The sequence below is a fragment of the Hemitrygon akajei genome, chromosome 17 (genome assembly GCF_048418815.1).
Source record: "Hemitrygon akajei chromosome 17, sHemAka1.3, whole genome shotgun sequence".
Lineage (NCBI taxonomy): Eukaryota > Metazoa > Chordata > Chondrichthyes > Myliobatiformes > Dasyatidae > Hemitrygon > Hemitrygon akajei.
In genome coordinates, this window is record NC_133140.1 from 49,380,575 (window position 1) to 49,405,638 (window position 25,064).

General features: G+C 41.7%; 1 protein-coding gene across 1 annotated transcript in view; it reads right to left on the reverse strand.

Annotated features, from left to right (window-relative positions):
• gpt2 (glutamic pyruvate transaminase (alanine aminotransferase) 2) overlaps positions 1-25,064 on the reverse strand; it is a 57,583-nt gene that overhangs the window by 23,166 nt on the left and 9,353 nt on the right. The window contains exon 2 of the mRNA XM_073070081.1: positions 2,767-2,856. Coding sequence (XP_072926182.1) covers positions 2,767-2,856 — 90 coding nt within the window. The remainder of the gene's footprint in view (positions 1-2,766; positions 2,857-25,064) is intronic.

Below are 25,064 nucleotides of genomic sequence, written 5' to 3' on the forward strand. Positions count from 1 at the left end.
ACACACAAAAAAATTAACAAATCACCCACCCGCTAATCATCCACAAGAAAACACCGAAAAGCTAAAGGAAACTAACAAAAAGTACAGTCCGATAATCACATGAATCTCAGGATATGGGGAAATCCCATTTTGCTCCATACGTGGAGAGCAGCCATGCAAACTCAGTCCTTCCGTATACTGACCGCCGGCCTGGATACCAATGCCACCGACCTAAGTCCAAACGCTGCTGACCATCTCGGGCCAAGCTATCACTGACCTCTCTGCATTCACCTCGATGCTTCAATCTTCTTTGCCGAGATGAAGTCATTCATGACGGATCGCTTCCTATGCAACTCCCTTGTCCATTCATCTCCCCTATCCCTCCCCACCGACCTCCCTTCGGGCATTCATCCCTGCAAACGGAAGAAGTGCTACACCTGCCCCCACACTTCTTCCCTCACCACCATCCCAGGCCCCAGACAGTCCTTTCAGGTGAGGAACCACTTCACCTGCGAGTCAACTGGAGTGATATACTGTAGCCGGTGCTCCCGATGGGGTCATATATACATTGGGGATACCCGCCGCAGACTGGGAGACCGTTTCGCCGTACACCGGCGCTCAATCCGCCAGCAGTGGCAGGTTCTCCCTGTGGTCACACACTTCAATTCCACAGACCACTCCCACTCCGACATATCTGTCCATGGCCTCCTCTAACGTCAAGATGAGGCCACACGCAGGTCGATGGAGCAATACCTTATCTCCCGCCTAGGTAACCTCCTACCTGCCGGCATGAACATCCAACTCACAGACCTCCGTTGATACCCCTGCCCCCCCTTACCCCATCCCTATCTATAATTTTAGTCTGGTTCTCTTTCTCTCTTTTCCCCCCTCACTATATTCTCCCCCCCAGCCCTACCTTTCTTGCTCTTTTATTTCCCATAATTCTCCACCTTCCCCCAGCCCATTTCCCTCCAGCCTATCACTTTCCAGCTCTCTACTTCATCCCTCCCCCCACTTCTTATCCCCTCTCCACCATCCCGTGTTACTTCACTCCTGATGAAGGGTTTCCGCCCGAAATGTCGTCACTACCTCCTCCCATAGATGCTGTCTGGCCTGCTGAGTTCTGCCAGCATTTTGTGTTTTTATTTTCTTCAGTTTATAAGTTGTGTTGACACCTTAGCCTATTCTAAGATCAATCTAACCCTTTCCTCCTACATAGCCCTAATTTTTCTATCATCCATATGCCCATCTAAGTGTTTCTTAAATGTCTGTAACATATCTGCCTCAACTGCCATCCCTTCTTAACAACCCTATCACCTTGCACTACAAATTGGAGGAATCTACAGATGTTCACCCCAAGATCCCTCTGTTCTTCCACACTGCTAGGAATCCTGCCATTAGCCCTGTATTTTGCCTTTAAGTTCAACCTTCCAAAGTGAATCACTTCATAACTGTATCACAAGAAATGGAATTTTGGCCTGAAGGCTATGGAAAATTAGTGTAATTTATTTTATTACTAAGTTGTATTTTTATTATTTTTAAAAAAAATATTTGCAAGGATTAAATCTGGCCCTTCAACTATTCACAATCTTTGTTTATGACTTAGATCCAGAGTTTACAACATGTTCCTCTGGACCTCTTGTTTGCTTTAAGGAGTTGTAGTGCTTTATGGAGTTGTGTGACTCCTGTCCTTGACTGATCAAATGCCTTTCGTCTCCCAGCTCCATGGTGCAAAAGGTATGTCATCACTATAACATTACGACTCACAGATTCAGCTTCCATATCGACTCACCAATTACCTTACCACCAATTTTGGCCATGGGATTGCTGACAGCTCGCAAAATTCCTCAGAACAGCCCAATTTCTTTAAAGGAGTACCTTGTAGATGCTTATACAGCATGTATGTACCAAGACGAGTGGCAAGGCAGCTCGAAACAGGGCAGTAGGATTTAGCTGTTTCTCGCACTCCACTGTCCACCTGGATTGCAGTTGAACCCAGGGTCATGAGTGCACACACAGTTTGTACTACATTGGAAGTTCAATACAGGCAGAGCTAAGTCTGCCAGTGTTGAACAGTGTGCACTGGACTATCCCTGCATCACACTGTGGACTGGCATAATCTAATTCTGAGTTACAATAATTGGAGACAGGACAATGTACAGGCTGCTATTTTACGGTGGTGGTGCAGCCATGGTTCAAGAGAATGTGAAGAGCCTTCATGATTTAATACAAACAGATATTATTTGCATTTTCCTGACGGCTCCTGAGTTCTACATGTAGAGAAGGTGATGGGGGTAGAGGGAGGGCAAGGGCTATAAAATATATTATTCATTGGTTCACAGAGGGAGGGGCTAATTGGCTGTAAATTGAACCGCCAGGAAATAAGGAGTGGAAAAGTTATGCACGTCTCTAAAATTAAAAATAAATCTTATAAATGACTGTCAAAATTGGTTTGGAATCCAAATCTGACCTTCCTGAAAAACAGTTTGCACCATGAATCAATGAAATACTAAATATCAGTCCCTTCATTCAACTATTGAAAGTGGGGTTACACATATTGCATTGCTGAATACAATACTACAAAATTGTTACCATAAATAAAACAATAATAGTGGAATGCAGTTAATTAAATGACAATAGCACACCAAGAGACTACAGATCTGGAATCTGAAGCAAAAGAATACAATCATTTGTAAAACTCACTTGGTATTAACTTTCTCTTTGAAGACAAGATAGATTAAAATTCCCTTTAGAAGGTACTGCAGAATATGTCATGCCCACACCTACCTGTCTCAGAAATGTGATTGGCTGCTGCCCCATAGCATGAGCATCACCTATATTAGCTTTGATTATTTCTGTGAAAGGCTTCTGAGCTCCCTGGGTGAAAGGAAAACAGAAGAATGTAATTATAGTCATGTGTAGCTATTTACTGTTATACATTCCTGAAGAGAAACCGATTATGTTAGCAATTTAATTTAACTATCATCCAAGGGAAATAAATTGAACAGATGGTTCAACCAAAAGTTTGCCAATATGCTACTAGAATGAGTAAAAGAGATTGCAGCTATATAGCATCTTTAAGTACCCCAGTAAAACCCACTACAGATGTATCTCTTTATGAGGTAGATACTTTTTTCCAAAAAATATAATCCTGTGCAGTCAATCCAAGTTGCTTAAGACCATACCCTCAGATCTCAAATACATGCTTGTATCTCATAATGTCTGCAACAAAGGGCAAGAGAAAGAAAATTATTAAGCCAATTCACTAAAACCAAACAACTTGAATGAAAAAATGAAATGAATAGTTTACGGGAAAGGAGAGTAAACTCTCCTTTCCCAATGTTAACATTTAGAGATGTTACGAACGTGGAGCAACTCTGAGGGGCTGAAGGGTACAAAGTCACCCCCTCCTTTTTGAGAATCGCAAGATCGCTAGTATTTCAGGTATGAGACCCAGGAAATGAGAGAGATACACATCATGTCAATAATGACAGAGCGAGACGCAGGATCACAGCAAAGGCAGTTGCCATAGACAACGCAGAATACACAAGGTAGGGGAATGCCTCCTGACATAAGCGGAATGGAACCACTGACTACTGCTATTGTCTCTTGGAGAAGGAATTGTGTATTGAGTACTGTACTATTCATTGAAACCCCTCAGGGGACAACCAGAGTGGTCTGGTTGAGGGATTGCATCATCCCAACCTGACTGACATCTGAGACCCTGTGAGTGAGGATAAAAGGAGGGTCTGGGGAAACACCCCTCAGACGCACCAGGAGAAACGCTAGAAATCCAGTGACAGCGTTTTATAGCGAAAGCCGGTGAGAGCTCGTGTGCGTCCTCCCTTGCCTGGGTTGGCGGGCTCATCACAGAAGAACGGTTTAGTTAAAGGAGAGGTCACACTTGCACGGCCACACCAACGAGACACCGACGGACCAAAATCATAAAGGAAGGTTGGAAAAACCCGTAGCGGTAAATGTTCCCATTCTCCTATCTCTCTCTCTCTCTCTCCAACAATTGCAGCACAGCGACAAACAAACGGCGGCAGCCTGTGTGAACTGCAGCGAACTGTATATTTCCATCGGACAATTCATTATCCCCTAGACAACGATAGAGCTTATTTCTTATTGATTATTATTATACCCGCACTTTTAGGTTTAGTATTGACGACGTATATTATCTGTATATTTGCATTGATATTATTTTTGTGTATTTTTACTAATAAATACTGTTAAAAATAGTATCATCAGACTCCAACGGACGTCTCTATCTTTGCTGGTAAGTAACCCAGTTATGGGGTTCGTAACAGAGACAAACATAATCTTTTAAGCATTTTCCTTTGCACACATGCACAGAATAAGCAAAATACACATGCTCTTTCATCCTCCAGAACCCACTGTGCATGAAAGAGGTACTGCACACCAATTCCAGTTTTAACTGTACTCCTCTGGACCACAGCATCTACAAATCATCACTGTGTGCCAAGTCACGTTAACATTCAAGTTTAATTATTATTCAACCATACATGAATACAGCCAAATGAAACTGTATTCCTCTGGGGCAAAGGTGCAAAACATTATCAATAATCATACACAGCACTACACACACAAGGTACCAGTAAACATACAGTCACACAAAAATATATATAGCCCAAGTCTCTGAGTATTATGTCCTGTAAATTAACAGCCCATGGGTGTTGGCGACAATAACAAGCCTTTAGCAGTCTGCAGATGAATGCATGCAATCCAGTTTGTTTTCCACCTAGCAAACACTGGAGCACAGCACTGACAGGAGTTAGCCCCCAATCCAGCATTCATCAGGTATCCTGGTAACCTCAACTCCTACATTAACCTTCTGTTACCACTAGACTAATATACTAGTACTCTCCAGTAGGTAGGAAATGCCATTACGAACACTACCCACCCTCCAAACTGCCTTTTCCAAAAGTTTTCTGCTGGAAAGCACTATAGGGCTATTAAAAGAAGAAAAATGCCATCTTAGAAGTTTATTCCCCCAGATAGTTAACCTAACCAACCATCCTAGTTAGCACCCCTCAACTCCCCTCTATCTATTACTCCTGTCAATGCACTGCCCATAATGTAGTGATAATGTAGTGGCTCCAAGTAGCTGTTTGCATGCATCAGTGGCCACACCCCAGTACACTGCATTGACAAGCAAACTAAACTAGGTGAGGGTAGCTGGTGGACCTCGTACTCCAGTGAGATAGGGACATGCTTGTCCTAATTTGTGAAGTCAGCTCCATTGCATTGGATGGATGAGATCAACAGTGCAATCCAATGGCCAGGAATACAGTTCTGCAATGCTTTGTGGAGAGCGAAGAGCATGACAAGGCACAGAAATAGTCATGGTCACCCACTACAATCAAAGAAGGCCTCAGTTGTGATGACGGGACATGGACTTCTGAGGTCAAGAGAGTGAAACTGCCCCACTGCAATGGATTTTCCACTTTAAAAACTCTCCCACACATGTTTCATTGTCATTGTTGGATATGACGGACAACTACAACCACCACATGCTCGTATTTATGTATTTAAACACCTTTTATTCCATATCCAGATTTTAAGCTCTACCTTTATTTTTAATATAAATCTTTTTAATTGTTGAATGTTGTCTTTTGCAATTTTTTATTATTTTTGCATGTTGCACCTTCACCAAAACACCACAGCAAATTCTTAATACAAGCAAATGTAAAACTCAGTGGCCATTTTATTAGGTACATCTGCTTATTAAATCAGCCAATCATGTGGCAGCTGGTCAAGAGGTTCAGTTGCTATTTGGACCAGACATTAGAATTGGGAAGAAATGTGATCTAAGCAATTTTGACAGTGGAATGTTTGTTGGTGCCAGATGGGGTTGTTTGAGTATCTCAGAAACTGCCGATCTCCTGGGATTTTCAAGCACCACAGGCTCTAGAGTTTACGGAGATTGGTGTAGAAAACTAAAAAAAAATCCAGTGATTAGCAGTTCCTAGGGTGAAAATGCCTTGTTAATAATAAAGTACTGATGAGAATGGCCAGACAGGTTCAAGCTGACAGGAAGGCAACAGCACCACAAATAACCTTGTGTTACAAAAGAGATGTGCAGAAGAGCATCTCTGAATGCGCAACACATCAAATCTTGAAGTGGACTGGCAACAGCAGCAAAAGACCACGCAGGATTCCACTCCTGTACCTAATGAAGTGTATATTGCAAATAAAGTTGATCCTTGATCCTTAAGAGGGGAAAGTTCAAAGGAGATGTGCAAGGCAAGCCTTTTTTTTTAAATTTTGTTTTTTGCACAGAGTGATTGGTGCTTGGATTAGTCTGCCAAGTAGTGGTGGAAGCAGATAGGATGTTGGCATTTAAGAGGCAGAAGAGATAGTTTAATTTGGCTAGTTTCTAAAGCAGCCAATAATTAAAATTTGATATTTTCAAGCATATCCCTTTTATGTAAACAATTATTGCTGTGAAGCTCCTCTTTGAATGTCACTGCTGCTATAAAGGTAATTCTATTCCATTTAGAAGTTCAAAATTAATAATATTCTAATTGTGACATCTTTGAGGCAAGATGCAGGAAATTATGTTTATACCCAATATAAACTAAGTTTTACTAAAGTGTATTTCTCAACCAAATGTGCACATTGGGAAAAAAATCACATTTAAATTTGATCAATCTGAATAAAACAGGAACACACCTCTAAATGCAACAAAAAATTACCGTGGGAAGCAAGAGGGAGAAGATATCCTGTATACATCAAGTTGTGGGTCATTCAGGATAGAACAAAATCAATCTCCCCATGCCACAACAGTAAACCGAGCTGAAATCTACTAGAAATTGAGGAGCTGAAAACTGTCATTACGAATGAAGTCAGTAAATGAGAAGGATGACATCAATTTAAAAGCAAAAATAATAACAAGTATTTGAGAGGTGTGTTGAAGAGGACAGAAACCTGAAACTTGAAATCTGTAACAGATCAATGGTCAATTGTTTATCAATTTTTATTAAAATGCATTATATTTTTAACAAAGTAATCATATCACCCCAGTAAAACTCACTTGGTTCAGCTATTATGGGACTATAGTAAGTATAAAAAATGTATTCTAGGCTTTGAACCACTAATGAGGCAAACATTTAACATTGTTCATAAATATTATTAGGAGTTAGCTGAAATATAAATATCAAATGGAAAATAGTCTTGTAGTGTTCTCGCACAGGTGTAAAAGAACTCTGAACTAAACACCAAGCATAAACCAGTCAATGAGGCGGTCCCAGTAAGATTAACTGTTTACTGTTCACTCTTCCACATTAACGTATGGTGAAAACTGTTGATAAAACAATACAAAATATATACAGTATTTGTTTCCTTCTTGACATCACATTTACATCATAAATACTTGCAAAAGTAAAACTACAACAACTATATTACATTAAAGTGCAACGTACAGTCAGAATCTACCTACGCCATCGACTGGCTTTAAATACATCAACACAAACTATCCGCAACTCTTTAAATAACAAAAAACATAAACTTATCAACCGTCATTACTTTTAACAGAATCAGCATTAACATTTTTAATTCAACATATCGATTATCTTATGAACTTGCGGCATTGCTTCTCTGATGTTTCTAGTGCGTAGAAAGAAAACTTTTCTCGCACTGATCCTGCACACACATAAGCCCCCTCCTTCCCGTTTCTCCAAACCGGTATTTTCCCACAAGACACGGAGAACCCGGGTGTGACGTCATCGCATGCCGTGTTATATCACAGACAACGAATTTACTTTAAACAACTTTAACTAGAAAACGATTACAAACGAATTACTAAAGCAAAAATATAATAAACTAAACAAATGCCTTAAAGGCAACACAAGTCTCTTCAAAAATGATTTGGATGAGAATTTACACTTTTATTATATTCGTGGTTCATATTTAAATAGGTGGCATCAAAGGAAGTGAAAAAAGTTATCAAAAAATACAGGATTATCTTGATCAGCTACGTAAATGGACTGAGGATTGACAAAAGGCATTCAATCCAATTAAGCGTGAGCTGTTGCATTTGGGCAGTCAGATCAGGGCAGGACTTGTTTTGTGAACGTTAGGGCCTTGGGGAGTATTTTGGAACAGAGGGACCTCGGAGTACAGGTACTGAAAGTGACATCAGAGGGAAGGTGGTGAAGGTGTTTAGCATGCTGGCCTTCATTAGTCAGGGCATCAAATACAAGAGTTGGGATGTTATTTTGCAGTTGTATAAGAGATTGGTGAGGCCACACATGCAGTATGGTGTATTGCTTTTGTCACCCTAGTATAGGGAGCGCATCATTCAACTCAAAAAAGGCAGCAAATAAGGTATATGAGAATGTTACCAGGATTCAACATTCCTACTTGATGGGAGTGGTTGGACAGCTTAACACTTTGTTACCTGGAGCATAGAGGCGGCTGAGATATGACCTTATAAAGATGTACAAAATCATAAGAGGGGATAGAAAATGTGAATGCACATGGTGTTATTTCTCCCCAGGAAAAGGAAACCTAAAGCTAAAAGACAGATTTAAGGTGAGAGGGGAAAGATTTAAGAAGGACCTCAGAGGCAGCTTTTTCATGCCGAATGTGGAGCACATATGGAATGAGCCGTCAGAGAAAGTAGTTGAGATAGGCAGAATCATGACATTTAAGAGACATTTGGAGAATCAGAGTTTAGCGAATACAAGCCAAACTCAGGCAAATGGAACTACAGGCAGTCCCCGAGTTACGAATGTCCGACTTACGAACAACTCATCCTTATGAACGGAGGGAAGAGAACGCCGTCCACCATTTTAAGTCGGATCATGACGCTGTCCACCATTAAGTCATTGCCGTTAACACTGTGTTGAGTGTGTAACTTTGTATTTGGCTTAAATATTTCTTAGCAAGATTCACCCTGACCCCCCCGCCCTTTTGAGTCAGCACCGCCCCCACTTGTCCCATTTAACGTGTCTCAGTGTGGGTGGACTTAGGAACCTGGGGAGCAGAGGACCCGTGGCTGCTGCTGAATCAGCAGTTTTCTGTTCTGTTGACAGAAAACGATCACGATTGAAAACGAAGTGGAAGTAATAAAGCGATCGGAAAGAGGTGAAACGCCAGTCATTGGAAGAGCGTTAGGTTACATTCGGTCAAGGATCAGAACAATTTTAAAGGATAAAGTGAGAATAATGGAGCATGTGAAAGGCCCTGCCCTAATGAAAGCTACAATTATTACTAAGCAATGCAGTGGTTTAATTATTAAAATATATGTTTCGTAAGCGTTTTATATGAATAGAAAGGTAAAATATATACTATATACTAAGATAAGCGTTTGACTAACTGATGCTAAATAATATCGGATGTACCTGTTCCAACTTGCGTACAAATCCGACTTAAAGACGGACTTAGGAACGGAACTTGTTCATAACCCGGGGACTGCCTGTACTTAGGTAGGCAGACACCTTGGTCAATATGGATGAGTTGGACCTAAGGGACTGTTTCCATGTTACATTACTCTACAAGGAATTTATTTTCCTCATTTGACACACTTTTGTTTGTCCATTACAAAAAACATTCTTTAAAAGATTAGCAACTTCATAAGATTTAAACTGTGGCAAAGAATTAAAAAACAAAAACAGCAGTGAATAACTTTGCACAAGATAACATTTATTGAAATACTATGTGAATTCTAAAATGTAACTGGATCCTCAGTGGTTAATTTTATTAAATCTTCTAGAAAAATGAGATATTTGTTTTCAGTCACAAATAAGAGAAAATCTGCAGATGCTGGAAATCCAAGCAACACACACAAAATGCTGGAGGAACTCAGCAGGCCAGGCAGCATCTGTGGAAAAAAGTATAGTCGATATTTTGGGCCAAAACCCTTCGGCAGGACTGGAGAAAAAAAGATGAGGAGTCAGAGTTAGAAGGTAGGGGGAGAGGAAGGAGAAACATAAGGTGAAAGGTGAAACCGGGAAGGTGGGGAGGGCAGGGCTGGAGATGGAGGAATCTGATAATAAGAAATAGGAGCCGGAATAGGCCATCTGGCCCATCGAGCCTGCTCCGCCATTCAATAAGATCATGGTTGATCTGGCCATGGACTCATCTCCACCTACCTGCCTTTTCCACATAACCCTTAATTCCCTTACTATGCAAACATCTATCCAACCTTATCCGAAATAAATTTATTGAGGTAGCCTCCACTGCTTCATTGGGCAGAGAATTCCACAGATTCACCACTCTCTGGGGAAAAGCAGTTCCTCCTCATCTCAATCCTAAATCTACTTCCCCGAATCTTGAGGCTATGTCCCCTAGTTCTAATCTCAGCTACCAGTGGAAACAACTTCCCTGCCTCTATCTTATCTATCCCTTTCAGAATTTTATATGTTTCTATAAGATAGATAGATAGATAGATAGATAGATACTTTATTCATCCCCATGGGGAAATTCAACATTTTTTTTCCAATGTCCCATACACTTGTTGTAGCAAAAACTCATTACATACAATACTTAACTCAGTAATAATATGATATGATATAAGATGATCTCTCATTCTTCTGAATTCCAATGAGGACAGTCCCAGGCAACTTAATCTCCTCTCATAGTCTAACCCCCTCAACTCTGGAATCAAGCTGGTAAACCTCCTCTGCATTGCCTCCAAAGTCAGTATATTCCTCCTCAAGCAAGGAGACCAGAAGTATACACAGTACTCTGGATGAGGCCTTACCAGTACACTATACAGTTGCAGCATCACCTCCCTGCTGTTAAATTCAATCCCTCAAGCAATGAAGCCCAACATTCCATTTGCTTTCTTGATAGCCTGCTGCATCTACAAACCAACCTTTTGTGATTCATGTACAAGCACTCCCAAGTCCCTCTGCACAGCAGCATGCTGCAATTTTTTTTAGCCATTTAAATAATAATTTGCTCTTTCATGTTTCCTTCCAAAGTGGATGACCTAGCATTTACCATCATTGTACTCCATCTGCCAGACCCATGCCCACTCACTTAACCTATCTATTTCTCTCTGCAGACTCTCCCTATCATCTGCACAATTTGCTTTTCCCCTCAGTTTAGTATCATCAACAAACTTAGATTCGGCCCCCTCTTTCAGCATGTTAATGTATATCGTGAACAGTTGTGGGCCCAGCACCGACCCCTGTGGCACACTGCTCACCACTGATTGCCAACCAGAGTAACACCCATGTATCCCAACTCTCTGCTTTCCATTGGTTAACCAATTCACTATGCATGCTAATACATCTTATTTTATGCATCTCTGTGCATCCTTATTTTATGGATAAGTCTTTTATGTGGCACCTTATCAAACACCTTCTGGAAATCCAAGTAAATAACATACATCTGTTCCTCACAATCCACTGCGCTTGTTATATCCTCAAAGAACTCCAGTAAGTTTATTAAACAGTACCTGCCTTTGCAGAATCCATGTTGTGTCTGCCTGATGGATCCATTTCTTTCCAGGTGCCTCACTATTTCTTCTTTAATGATAGCTTCAAGCATTTTCCCAACTACAGATGTTAAACTAACTGGCCTATAGTTACCTGCCTTTCACCTACAACTATTTTTGAACCGTGGCATGACATTTGCCGTCTTCCAATAAGCCAGGACCTGTTCAGAGTCCAGAGAATTTTGGTAAATTATCACCAAAGCCTCTATTATAACTTCTGCCATTTCTTTCAGTACCCTGGGATGCAATATATCAGAACCAGGGGACTTGTCTATCTTTAGGCCCACATATTTGCTCAGCACTACCTCTTTAGAAACACAGAAAAACTACAGCACAATACAGGTCCTTTGGTCCACAATGCTGTGCCGAACATGTAATTATTTTAGAAATTACCTAGGATTACCCATAGCCCTGTATTTTTAGTGATAGCTATTATATCAAGGTCCTCACCTCCCACTGCATCCATAACATCTCTCTTTGGCATGTTAAATGTGTCCCCCACCGTGAAGACCGACACAAAATAGTCATTCAAAGTCTCGGCCATTTCCTCATTACCCAATATCAATTCCCCCTTCACGTCTCCAAGGGACCTACATTCACTTTAGCCACCCTTTTCTGCTTTGTATAATTATAAAAACTATCTATTTTTATATTTTGTGCTAGTTTATCTTCATAATCTAGCTAATGTTCGCTTAATGGTACTTTGTTGCTTTTTAAAGTTTTCCCAATCTTCCAGTTTCCCACTACTCTTGGCAACTTTATATGCACAAATTTTTAGTTTGATGTCTTCTCTTATTTCCTTAGTTATCCAACGCTGGCTCTCCCCACACTTATTGTCCTTGGTTTTAACTGGAATATACTTTTGTTGAGCATCGTGAAAAATCTGTTTGAAAGTCTTCCACTGTCTCTCACCATATAGCCTGTGTTCCCAGTCCAACTCCTCCCTCAGCCCATTGTAGTCTCCCTTGTTTAGACATTATACACTGGTTTTAGATCGAACTATTGCACTCTCCATTTATATGAGAAACTCAATCATGCTGTCTTTGCAAGAAGATCTCTAACTACAAGATCACTAATTTTACCTGTCTCATTGAACAGGACCAGATCTAAGATAGCATGTTCCCTTGTAGATTCAGTAGCATGTTGTTCAAGAAAGCCATCATTCAAGAAAGCATTCTATGAAGTCCTCCTCAAGACTGCCTTGACCAGCTTGATTCACCCAATCTATGTGGAAATTAAGGTTCCCCCACGATAACTGCTGTTCCATTCTGACATGCCTCAGATATTCCTCTGTTTATTGCCTGTGCCATTGTAATGTCATTATTCATGTGCAGAAGTTCGCTGATGACACGGCCATAGTGGGGTGTGTCAGGAATGGACAGGAGGAGGAGTATAGGAAACTGATACAGGACTTTGTGATATGGTGCAACTCAAACTACCTGCGTCTCAATATCACCAAGACCAAGGAGATGGTGGTGGACTTTAGGAGATCTAGGCCTCATATGGAGCCAGTGATCATTAATGGAGAATGTGTGGAGCAGGTTAAGACCTACAAGTATCTGGGAGTACAGTTAGACGAGAAGCTAGACTGGACTGCCAACACAGATGCCTTGTGCAGGAAGGCACAGAGTCGACTGTACTTCCTAAGAAGGTTGGCGTCATTCAATGTCTGTAGTGAGATGCTGAAGATGTTCTATAGGTCAGTTGTGGAGAGCGCCCTCTTCTTTGTGGTGGCGTGTTGGGGAGGAAGCATTAAGAAGAGGGACGCCTCACGTCTTAATAAGCTGGTAAGGAAGGCGGGCTCTGTCGTGGGCAAAGTACTGGAGAGTTTTACATCGGTAGCTGAGCGAAGGGCGCTGAGTAGGCTACGGTCAATTATGGATAACTCTGAACATCCTCTACATAGCACCATCCAGAGACAGAGAAGCAGTTTCAGCGACAGGTTACTATCGATGCAATGCTCCTCAGACAGGATGAAGAGGTCAATACTCCCCAATGCCATTAGGCTTTACAATTCAACCGCCAGGACTTAAGAACTTTTTAAAAGCTATTATTAATGCTTTTTGAGATAGTGATTTAGATGTATCTCATATTTTTTACTGAGTTAAGTATTGTATGTAATTAGTTTTGCTACAACAAGTGTATGGGACATTGGAAAAAAGTTGAATTTCCCCATGGGGATGAATAAAGTATCTATCTATCTATCTATCTATTTGGTGGGCGATAGACAACTGCCACCAGTGATTTTTTTTCTCCTTTACTATTCCTAATCTCTACCCAGATGGATTCAACATTCTGCTCCTTGGATCTTATATCGTCTCTCACTATTGCCCTGATCTCAAGTTTAATTAAGAACGCTACCCCACCTCCCTTACACCTTCCTGCCTATCCTTCTATATTACCTGATATCCTTGGATATTTAAATCCCATTAATCTCCACCCTGTAACCACATCTTTGAAATGGACATTAAATCATACCTCTTTGTACTGATTTGAGCCACAAGTTCACTGACATTGTTTCGAAAACCCAGGGCATTCAAATAAAGTGCCCTTACACTCATTGAGCTTTTAAAATCTTGTAATCTTAGTGGTCGCCAACCCGTCGATTGCGATCGACTGGTCTATCTTTGAGACTTTCCCAGTAGATCCCCCAAAAAAATACACAAATACTGTTGAGAGATTGTTTCTGGGTTGCGGGGTTTTAGTTCCGTTCTTTCTGCCCAGTGCGCATGCACATAGCTCCCCTGTACTACACAGTGTATTTCAGTGGTCCCCAATCACCGGGCCGCGAGGTAACAATATTAGTCAGCTGCACCTTTCCTCACTCCCTGTCACGCTCGCTGTTGAACTTGAACCCACGTGAGGTCATCAGTCGCCTAAACGAAGTGATACCTTCGCGCCAGTGTTCGCCTCGCGCGGTCGGCGAGAAATGCCGATGCTACTGGCCTGGAGCGCAGCCGGCGGGAACCGCCAACGCTACTGGCCCGGAGCGTGGACGGCAGGAAGTGCCGATGCTATTGGCCCGGACCGCGGCTGGCGAGAACCGCCGATGCTACTGGCCCGGAGATCGGCTGGCGGGAAGTGCCGATGCTACTGGCCCGGAGCGCAGCCGGCGGGAAGTGCCGACACTACTGGCCTGGAGCGCAGACAGATGGGTGCCGCCTCTGAACCTGTTTAGCACACCGAATGTTCATGGGGAACCCGGTGCTAAAATATTTGCAGACGATCTAATTCGGGCTCAAGGTTTCATAAGCATCTGAGCAGCTGCCTCGCTGCGATCTACTGAAACAAACTTTTGTTGGCCGATAGATCCTAAGAGGGGGGCAGGTGTGGGCCTGTTGCTCTCCTCGCTTGCTCGGTCGTTCTCTTTGGACTGCGACCGCCGCGGCCCCGGTACGGGGACCTCTGGCCCTGACCTTGTCCTCTCACCCCACCCACGACCAGCCGCACTTGGCCAGGGTGTCTGGCGGGCAGAGGCTGGAGTTCAGGCCGGGAGGCTGCCTAATGAGGCAATGAAGCCCTCAAAACTGCTTCAGTATGAGTCCAAGCACCCTGTACTTAAAGACGAACCTGCTGAGTTTTTTTAAGTGGAAAAAAACGTGAGCAGCGCGGGACAGCAGCTAAGTGCCAAGAGCCGCAAAAACTAAATTGTGGAATAGACTGGACATAAGGAACCTGCTTCGAGTTTCACTGTATTCCTGTGTGTTTAACACCCACCCCTCCCACCCCCCGCCACCTGTCGGCCGGTCCGCAAGAATATTGTCAATATTAAACCGGCCACCCAGTGCAAAAAACGGTGGGTACCCATGGTGTTTATGCATTATTTCTACTTCTGGGTTGCGGGGTTTTACTTCCGGTCTTTACTGCCCCAGTGCGCATGCGTGTAACTAATTGCTTTGGGGTTGATCTCGCCTTTCACTGAGACCGAGGTAGGGGATCTTGGGCTTAAAAAGGTTGGTGACCACTATTTTACACCTGTGCACTTGATTTTTCTTTACTTCACCCTTACTTTTCTTTTTTATCTTTTGTTTTGTTTTTCTTTATCCTCATCCACACTTTTCTTTTTTACTTTATCCATACTTCTCCAATCTGTTGAACCCAACCCCCTACCATTTAGTTTAAAGCCCTAGTTATGTGATTCGCTAGGATCCAGGTCCCATCATGGTTCAGATGGAGCCCATCCCATTGGCACAGCTCCCTCCTTCCCCAATATTGGTGCCAATTTCTCATGAATTCAAACCCACTTCTCCCACTCCAATCCTTGAGCCATGCATTTAACTCTCTAATCTTCTTGACCCTATGCCAATTTGCACGTGGTTCAGGTAGTAATCCAGAGATTCCTACCTTTTTGGTTCTGCTTTTTAATTTAGTCCCTAGCTGCTCAAATTTCCTCATTCTATTTACATGGACCATGACAACTGGATCTTTCCCCTCTCACTGCAAATTCCTCTGCAGGTCACATAAGATGTCCCAAACCTGGGTACCAGGCAGGCAACACAGCCTTTGGAATGCTCTATTCTCACGACAGAGAACACTGTCTATTCCCCGACTATACTATCACCAATCACCACTACATTTCTCTTCTTTACCCCCTCTTGAAAGGCTCCCTGAATTACGGTGCCACAGTTAAGTTGCTCATCCTTCCTATAACCCCCACTGTCATCCAAACAGGGAGCAAAAATCTCAGACTTGTCGGCCAGGCTCAAGGGCTGAGGCTCCTCCAGCACTGTCTCTTGGATCCCACTACCTGCCTCCTCATAGTCACACCCTCTTGTCCCTGACCACAGACCGAATTTGAGGCAGTTAGTCTAATGGGTGTAACTATATTCTGAAATAGACAATCCAGGTAACTCTCCCCCTCTCTGATCTGCAACAGTGTTTGAAGCTCAGATTCCAGGTCATCAACTTTGAGCCCAAGTTCCTTGAACAGCCAACCCTTGCTACAGATATGGTCACCAGGAACCACAATGGGGTCCACCAGCTCCCACATCATGCAGCTACAGGATGTCACCTGATCCTGCATCATCCCTTATTTAATTACAGTTGGCCCTCCTTATCCGTGAGGGATTGGTTCCAGGACACCCCGAAGATACCAAAAAACGCGGATGCTCAAGTCCTTTATATAAAATGGCGTAGTATTTGCAAATAACCTACGCACATCCTCCCGTACACTTTAAATCATCTCTAGATTACTTATCATACCTAATACAATGCAAGTGCTATGTAAATAGTTGTTATACTGTAATGTTTAGGGAATAATAACAAAAAAAAACTGTACATGTTCCTCTCGCTCACAACACAAGCAGCAAACGAACGAGACGCGAGGTGAACAATGACCAAACAACGAGTAAAACTTGTAATACCTGTACAGTAGTTGTTACACTGTCTTGTTTAAGGAATAAGGACGCTTTGGAGGAGGCTCAATAAAACTAAAGTCAGGAACTGTGGAGGTTGAGGGCTGAGGATCTTCAAGCGTTGAACATTGAGACTTCAGAATTGCAGGTGCTTTAGTTAGAAACATTGTTATAGGAAGCTGTCTCTTTTTCTTTGCATCATCAAACAAATCTTGCAGTGGTTGTAGGCATGTTGTTATCCCTCGGGTGACACGGAAGCTTCGTTCCATCGAAGGATCGAACAACGTGTTGGAAGAGCACTTCCGGGTTTTCTCGATTTGCAGTTGGTTGAATTCGCGCATGCAGAACTCGCAGATAAGCAGGGCTGACTGTAGCTGTAACTTAGTGACCTTTTATTCAACCACTACAAAAGCCTTACTCGCTACTTACCTGTGCCTCCCTGCCAAAGCCTCAAGTTCCCAATCCTATACGGATCCCCTCACACAATCGCACTTGTTCTGCTTGCAAGGATAAGTGCCAGGAGAGAGATCAGTAGGGAGTGACAAGTGGACAAGGGAGTCACGTAGGGGGCTATTTCCGCCAGAAAAAGTGGGATCTCCCAGTGGCAATCTGATAGGAGAGGACAGAAGGTCATGGAAGTAAGGAAAGGGGGAGGAGAACTAGAGGGAGGTGATGAGCAGGTAAGGAGATAAGGTGAGAGAGGGTAAAGGGAATGAGGAATGGTGAAAAGGGGTGGGGCAATTGGAGGCTACCCAGACAGAACATAAGGTGTTGCTCCTCCAACCTGAATGAGCCTCATTGTGACAGTCAACGAGGCCATGGACTGACAAGTTGGAATGGGAATGGGAACTGGAATTAAGATGGGTGGCCGCTGGGAGATCCCCGCTTTTTCTGGCAGAAAAAGCTCCCTATGCGACTCCATTATCCATTCGTCCTTCCCCACTGATCACTCTCCTGGCGCTTACACTTTCAAGTGGAATGAGTGCTACACCTACCCCCAAATCTCCTCCCTCACTACCATTTAGGGCCACAAACAGTCCTTCTAGGTGAGGTGACACTTCACCTGACAGTCTGTTGGGGTCACCTATTGTAACCGGTGCTCCTGGTGTGCCCTCTTGTATATCAGCGAGACCCAATGTAGATTGGGAAACAGCTTCACTGAGTACCTATACTCTATCCATCAGAAAAAGCAGGATCTCCCAGTGGCCACCCATTTTGATTCCACTTCCCATTCTGACATGCCAGTCCATGGCTGCTACTGTCACGATGAGGCTACACTCAGGTTGGAGGAACAACACCTTGTATTCCGTCTCAGTAGCCTCCAACCTGATGGCATGACCATCGATTTCTCTAACTTCTGGTAATGCCCCCCCCCCCAACCTCACCATTCTCCATTCCCTTTCCCGCTCTCACCTTTCCTGCACATCTGCCCATCACCTCCCTTTGGTTCCCCTCCCACTTTTCTTACTTCCATGGTCTTCTGTCCTCTCCTATTAAATTCCCTCTTCTCCAGCCCTGTATCTCCTTCACCAATCAACTTCCCAGATCTTTACTTCACCCTCCTGGTTTCACCTTTCACCTTGTGTTTCTTCCTTCCTTCTCCCCACCTTCTAACTCCACCTCCTCATCATTTTTTTCCCGTCCTGATGAAGGGTTTTGGCCTGAAACATCAACTATACTTTTTTTCCATAGATGCTGCCTGGCCTGCTGAGTTTGTCCAGCAGTTTGTGTGATATTTGTATTAAAATTTTGTCTCACTGTGCCTATTATTGTTAAAGCACTCTCCAAAAGCTTTAACAGAGATCATAGTAGACTAGGCAGCAGAGAGTTTAGAAAAGGAGGCTGAACTTACAAGCATTTACACAAAAAAAGGAACAAGGAAGAAGATAATTAACTTAAAAAACTCCACATATTAAAACTAGAAAAGTTACAAGTTTTGCCAAAAAAAAAACCTTAAGCCAAGGGAACTATACAGGAACCTACGGATTGAGCAATGCAGCATGTGTAATTTGCAAGAGGTTATGTTAAGGTTATAGGTAGGGAGATTGTGTTATGTGACAAAGAAGCAGATTGCGTGACAGGCAACTATATATCGCTCAAGCAAGGCACAGATTGATAGTTAATCTCTTAACAAACTGCTTAAAAGATTGAAATCATGCAATACCTAGGAAATGACTGTAGTTAGGAGGAACGGTGAGGAGAAACATATCGCTTGGTTGAATTCGAAAATGAACTAGCTAAGAGTGGCTCCTAAAAAAAGGCATATTTATCTGTGCTAAAAAATGCAGATGTTCAGCAGAAAAAAAACAACAGCATTATCATTTATTCTAGTGTGCTTCACAGGAAGAAACTAGATGAAAGTTTCTGAAATTATTTAAGTATTAGGTACTTAAGTATAGAATTTATACTAGTTTAGTAAATTATTCCATAAAGTTACTTAAAGAATATATATAGGAAAGGAAGGTTGAATACGCAGAAGTATTTAAATGGATGAAGAGCCAAGGAATATCATTAAGGCAGGCCCAATAGTAAGATAAATGTAATAAATCATTAATATTAAAAATTGCAGCATTCTAGTTTGAAGGCATGAGAATGGGGAAATATTAGAAAAGACTAAGCAATTGAGAGTGATAGCCTAGAATACTTCTGGAGTGTAGGAATATTTGGCCATGATGATGAGACACACCATGTAGATGGTTTGAAGAGCTTCAGACTACCAGTACTACTTATGACAGCACAAAACACATTTGAATTTACAAAAATGAGAGAAAGTGGGAGAGTTAATTTGGACCAGAGCACCAAACAGTTAAGACACACAATACTCACATTATGGTCAATAACAAATGCAAATCAAAGAACTTGGGTAATGAACATTTTGTAATCATAGTGGTTGATGTGCAACATCAGTTCTTTGAAAGGGTGTAACCCAAATGAATACAAGAGCTGAGACATTAGTGGATCTATGATATTCCTTTCCCATGCTACTCTGAATTCTTTGTTTCCTCAACCATTAGTGTCTTGAACAAGTAGGAATAACTTTACTTGCCCCCATCTCTGAACTGTTCCCACAAATCTATGGGCTCACTTTCAAGGGCTTCTCATCTCATGTTCTCGATATTTATTGCTTTTTTTTCTCTTTTGTATTTGCATATTCATTGTCTTTTGCACGTTAGGCGCAGTCTTTCACTGATCCTATTAGGTTTCTTGGATTTACTGAGCATGCCTACAAGAAAATGAATCTCCCCGTTGTATATGGTAATTGTATGTACTTTGATAATAAATTCACTTTGAACTGGAGAATGGGAGGAAGCCGAAGAGAAGGTTTAGGCTGCAGAGTAACAGAAACTACTTATTCCTACAGTTGTTTATGGCTTGGCATAAGGAAGAAGGAGAAAGAAGGGGGAAAAAATAAAGAGATTAATGGTACTTTTCCTTCTGAATCAGATGGATGCAAGTATCTCGTGGCTTCTAACTCAATCGAATTAAGCCTAACAATGATTTCAAAGTGCTTTAAAATTCCTGCTTACATAAAGGAATTCTGCAGGTATAAATGGAACAATAGTATGTGCCTAGAGTGGAAGGAGAGACAAGGTGAGAAATGGAGTAGGGCAAGGGGGGTATATAGAGAAGGACCATTGAAAAATTGACAGAGCAAGGGTGAAAGGCAATTATGCATCAACTTAAAGTGGTGAGATTACATATTTGAAAAACTGAGAATGACAGCAGCAGTAGATAATAACTGCATTACTAACAACAAAGTTTGATGACAGGTAGTGTGTGTGGGGGAGGTGGTGAAGGAATAAATATAGAGGTATGGTTCTACCATTTTGTTTCGGATTCATACCATCTGCATTAATTTAGATTTTCATTTAGATTTAATGCGATAAAATGTCAGAAATGCATATTAAAATGAAATTACAAAGCCTCTTTAAAGTACTCACTAAAGTCAGATAGTCTAATACAATAAGTGTCCACTGATTGGAAATTGAATGAAAACACTACTCATTAATCTTGGCTTTATTCAAGTTATTAAAAGCACACCAACAATACCTGAAGCTACACAAATCTTTCTGAACCACACACTGGAAACATGATATACATAATAAGATTACCTCATTACCTTTCAAGAATTTGTTTTTGAAATTAGAGAAGCCCTGTTTACCTTAAGAGACCAAATTACAGAAAGGAGATTAATAGGGAGAAAAATATCAAACCTGGAAGTGTATTTTAAAATCAGAGGTAATGTTTCTTAATTCTGATGGTGTTAATCACTGAAGAACAATTGAATTGTAATCCTGAGCATTATGGAATGAAAAGCTTATTCTCACAAGATGGGCAAATGAGTCAGTTTTTGGCAACATGAATGGTTCAAGGCTGCTTCTGGTTGAAGAAAATTTCTGTTAACAAGTTAAAACATTATATAATCAGGTGACTTGCTCCTCTGTGTAACACAGACAAACATAAAAGCAAAAAACCTTGCAGATACCTCAAGTGTGAAATTAAAACAGAAAATGCCACAGACACAAAGGCAACATTATAGTTCTGTAGAAAGGTCATTAACCGAAGATGTTATTTCAGTTTCTCCTTCCACAGAAGCCACCAGATCTCTGATGATACAAAGATTACATCCTCATCCTCAGTAAACTGTTTTCCAAGCCATACATTTTACTTAAGAGGGAAATAAAATTAAATCAGTAATTTTTTGTGCCTGCTCTCATAAATCAGGTAAAAAAAAAACTTACAATCTATGTTATGAGTTTCAAAGTTGAAGCCTTTACTTCATCCAATGTGTCAAGCTTCTAGGCTTTAACCTCCAAATCCAGTGCATTGCCCTTCTGTTATGCATAGTAGCTTTGATAATGCTATTTTATTTATATCTTTCTCCTCTAATATTTCAGCAGGTAATTAGTTGAAAATGTTAAATTACTATCTTGTAATTCCTTACTTTAGACCACCGAAGGTTGATTTCATTGAGCCATTAAAAAAGATTCAGGGATTTAGAGGACAGATATGGAGAAGCATTTGTCTTTGACGACAGGAGCTGAAACTAGATTAAACAATCTAAAAGATAAAGTATGTCATTTGGGGATGAAAACAGGAAACATTGATCACAAGATATTAGTCAAATTCTGGTATGCTCTGACTTCTTAAATACTGTGGATGTGGATTTGACTGAAATTTTAAAGATTGGAATCTTTGTTTTACAGATGAGAATTCTGGGGCACATCTGCTTTTCAGCTGAGAATTTTGGAGATGGGAACCAGGATGATCGAGCTGAGGGTGAGCCAGCAGGTTTACAAGTAGATGATGGGTGTAAAATAATTATAAGGAAGGACAAGCCAATGATTGGGTACAAATGCAGACAGAGCAAAGAGTTAAATTGTACCAGAAAGGCAAAATTCAAAAGGGCAAAGAATACAGGACAGAAGGTGATGTATTTCAATGCACATAGCATTCGGAATAAGCTGGATGAACTTGTGGTGAAATTAAACGTTCTTCAGTATGACGCTGCGGGCTGAAAGAAGGTCATAGATGGGAGTTTAACATCAAAGGATATAATTTGTATCGAAAGGACAAGCAGGAAGGCATAAGCGGTGGTGTAGTTCTGTTGGTAAGAGATAGAATTACATCTTCAGAAAGAGGTAACATAGGTCAGAGAATGTCAAATCTTTGTGGGTGGTGTTAAGAAACTGCAAGGGTAAAAGAACCATTATGGGAATCATATATAGGACTCCAAATAGTAGCCAAAATATGGGGCTGAGATTGCAAAGGGAGCTGGAAAAGGCATGTAATAAGGGTAATGTCACAATTGTAATGCAGAACTTCAATATGCAAGGGGATTGGGAAGATCAGGTTGGTGTTGGATCGCAAGAGAGGGAATTTTTTGAATGCCTATGAGGGCTTTTTAGAGCACCTTGTGCTTGAGGCTACTTGGGGAAAGCCCAACTTTAGGCTTTGTGTAATAATCCAAATCTCATTAGGAAGCTTAACGTAAAGGAACCCTTAGGAGGCAGTGATCATAAAATGATTGAATGCATACTGCAATTTGAGAGGGAGAAGCACAAATCACATGTATCAGTATCACAATGGAATAAGGGGAATTACAGAGGCATGAGAGAGGAGCTTGTCCAGATGGATTGGAGGAGGATACTGGTGGGGATGATGGCAGATCAGAGATGGCTGAAGTTTCTGGGAATAGTTCACAAGGCACAGGACAGATATGTCTCACAGAGGAAGTAGTTCTCAAATGGCAGGGCTAGACAACTGTGGCTGACAAGGGAAGTTAAGGACTACATAAAAGCCAAGGTAAGGGCATACAAGGAGCAAAAGTGAGTGGGAAGTTGGATGAATGGGAAGCTTTTAAAATCCAACAAAAGGCAACTAAAAAAAATTCTACAAGGGAAAAGATGAAATACGAGGACAGACTAGCCAATAATATAAAGCAGTATACCAAAAGATTTTTCCAGTTATATAACTGGGAGGTGAGAGTTGATATCAAACCACTGGAAAATGATGCTGGTGAAGTACTAATGGGGGGACAAAGAAACAGTAGATGATCTTAATGGGTACTTTGCAGCAGTCTTCACTTTGGAACACACTAGCAGTATGCCAGAGGCCTGTGAGTGGCAGATAGCAGGAATGTGTGCCATTCAAAGGTCTTAAGGTAGATAAGTCACATGGGCCAGATGGACTACATTCCACAGTCCTGAGAGAGGTTGTTGAAGAGATAATTGATGCATTGGTCATGATCTCTCAAGAATTACTTGATTCTGGTATGGTCCCAGAGGACTGGAAGATTGCAACTGTCACTCAACTCTTTAAGAGGGAGGAAGGCAAAAGAACAGAAATTATAGGCCAGTTAGCCTGACCTCAGTGGCTGGGAAAGTGTTGGAGTCTATTATAAATGAGGAGGTTTCAGGGTACTTGGAGACAAATGATAATCATCCTGACGTTGACTTTCGGTAAAGGGTAACCTTGCCTGACAAATCTGTCAGAATTCCTCGACCAAGTTACAGGCAGGGTGGACAAAGGAGAGGCAGTGGATGTCAATTACTTGGATTTTCAGAAGGCGTTTGATAAGGTGCCACACATGAGGCTGCTTAACAAGATAGAATCCTATGGTTTTACAGGAAAGTTACTGGCATGGATTGCAGAATGGCTGACAGGCAGGGGGCAGCCAGTGGTTGGCTGCCAATGACTAGTGGTCAGTATTGGGACTGCTGCTTTTCACATTGTCAGTGATTTAGATAATAGAACTGATGGCTTTGTGGCACAGTTTGCATATGATACGAAGATAGATGGAGGGGTACGTAGTGCTGAGGAAGCAATGAGATTGTAGCAGGACTTACACAAATTGGAAGAATGTGCAAAAAAGTGGCTGATGGAACACAGTATTGGGAAATGTATGATAATGCATTTTGATAAAATGAGTAATATAGTCCAGACTATTATTTAAATGGAGAGAAGGTTCAAACATCAGAGGTGCAGAGGGACTTTGGAGTCCTCGTGTAAGACTCCCAGAAGGTCAATTTACAGGTTGAGTCTGTGATAAAGGTGGTAAATGCAATGTTGGTATTTAATTCAAGGGGAATAGAATATAAAAGCAAGGAGATTAAGCTGAGCTGTTATAAGACACTAGCTAGCTGCACCTGAAGTACTGTCAATAGTTTTGGGCCCCATATCTCGGAAAGGATATGTTGTCATTGGAGAGAGTCCAGAGGAAGATCACCAGGATGATTCTGGGAATGAAGGAGTGATTGGTAGCTTTGCGCCCGTACTCACTGGAATTTTGAAGATGTGGGGGAGAGGGGTGATCTCATTAAATCTACTGAATGGTGAAAGGACTAGATAGGAACCGTCCCCTCCACATCCACCCTATGGTGGGGGTATTCAGAACTAGAAGGCATAGCCTCAAAAATTGAGGGGCAATCCTTTGGAACAAAGGTAAGGAGGAATTTTTTTTAGCCAGAGATGAGTAAATCTGTGGAATGCTCTGTCACAGACTGCGGTAGAGGCAAAGTACATGCGTATATTTAAGGCAGAAGTTGGTTGTTTCCTGATCGGTTAGGGGAATCAAAGGATATAGTGAAAAGGCAGGTGCATGGGGTTGAGTGAGATCTGGGATCAGCCATGATGGCATGGCGGAACAGACTTAACAGGCTGTATGTACTAATTTGGCTCCTATGTCTCGTGGTCTCATAATCAAAGACAGTTTGGATTGAGGTGCAGATCACTCATGACTATATTAAAACAGGGTTCAA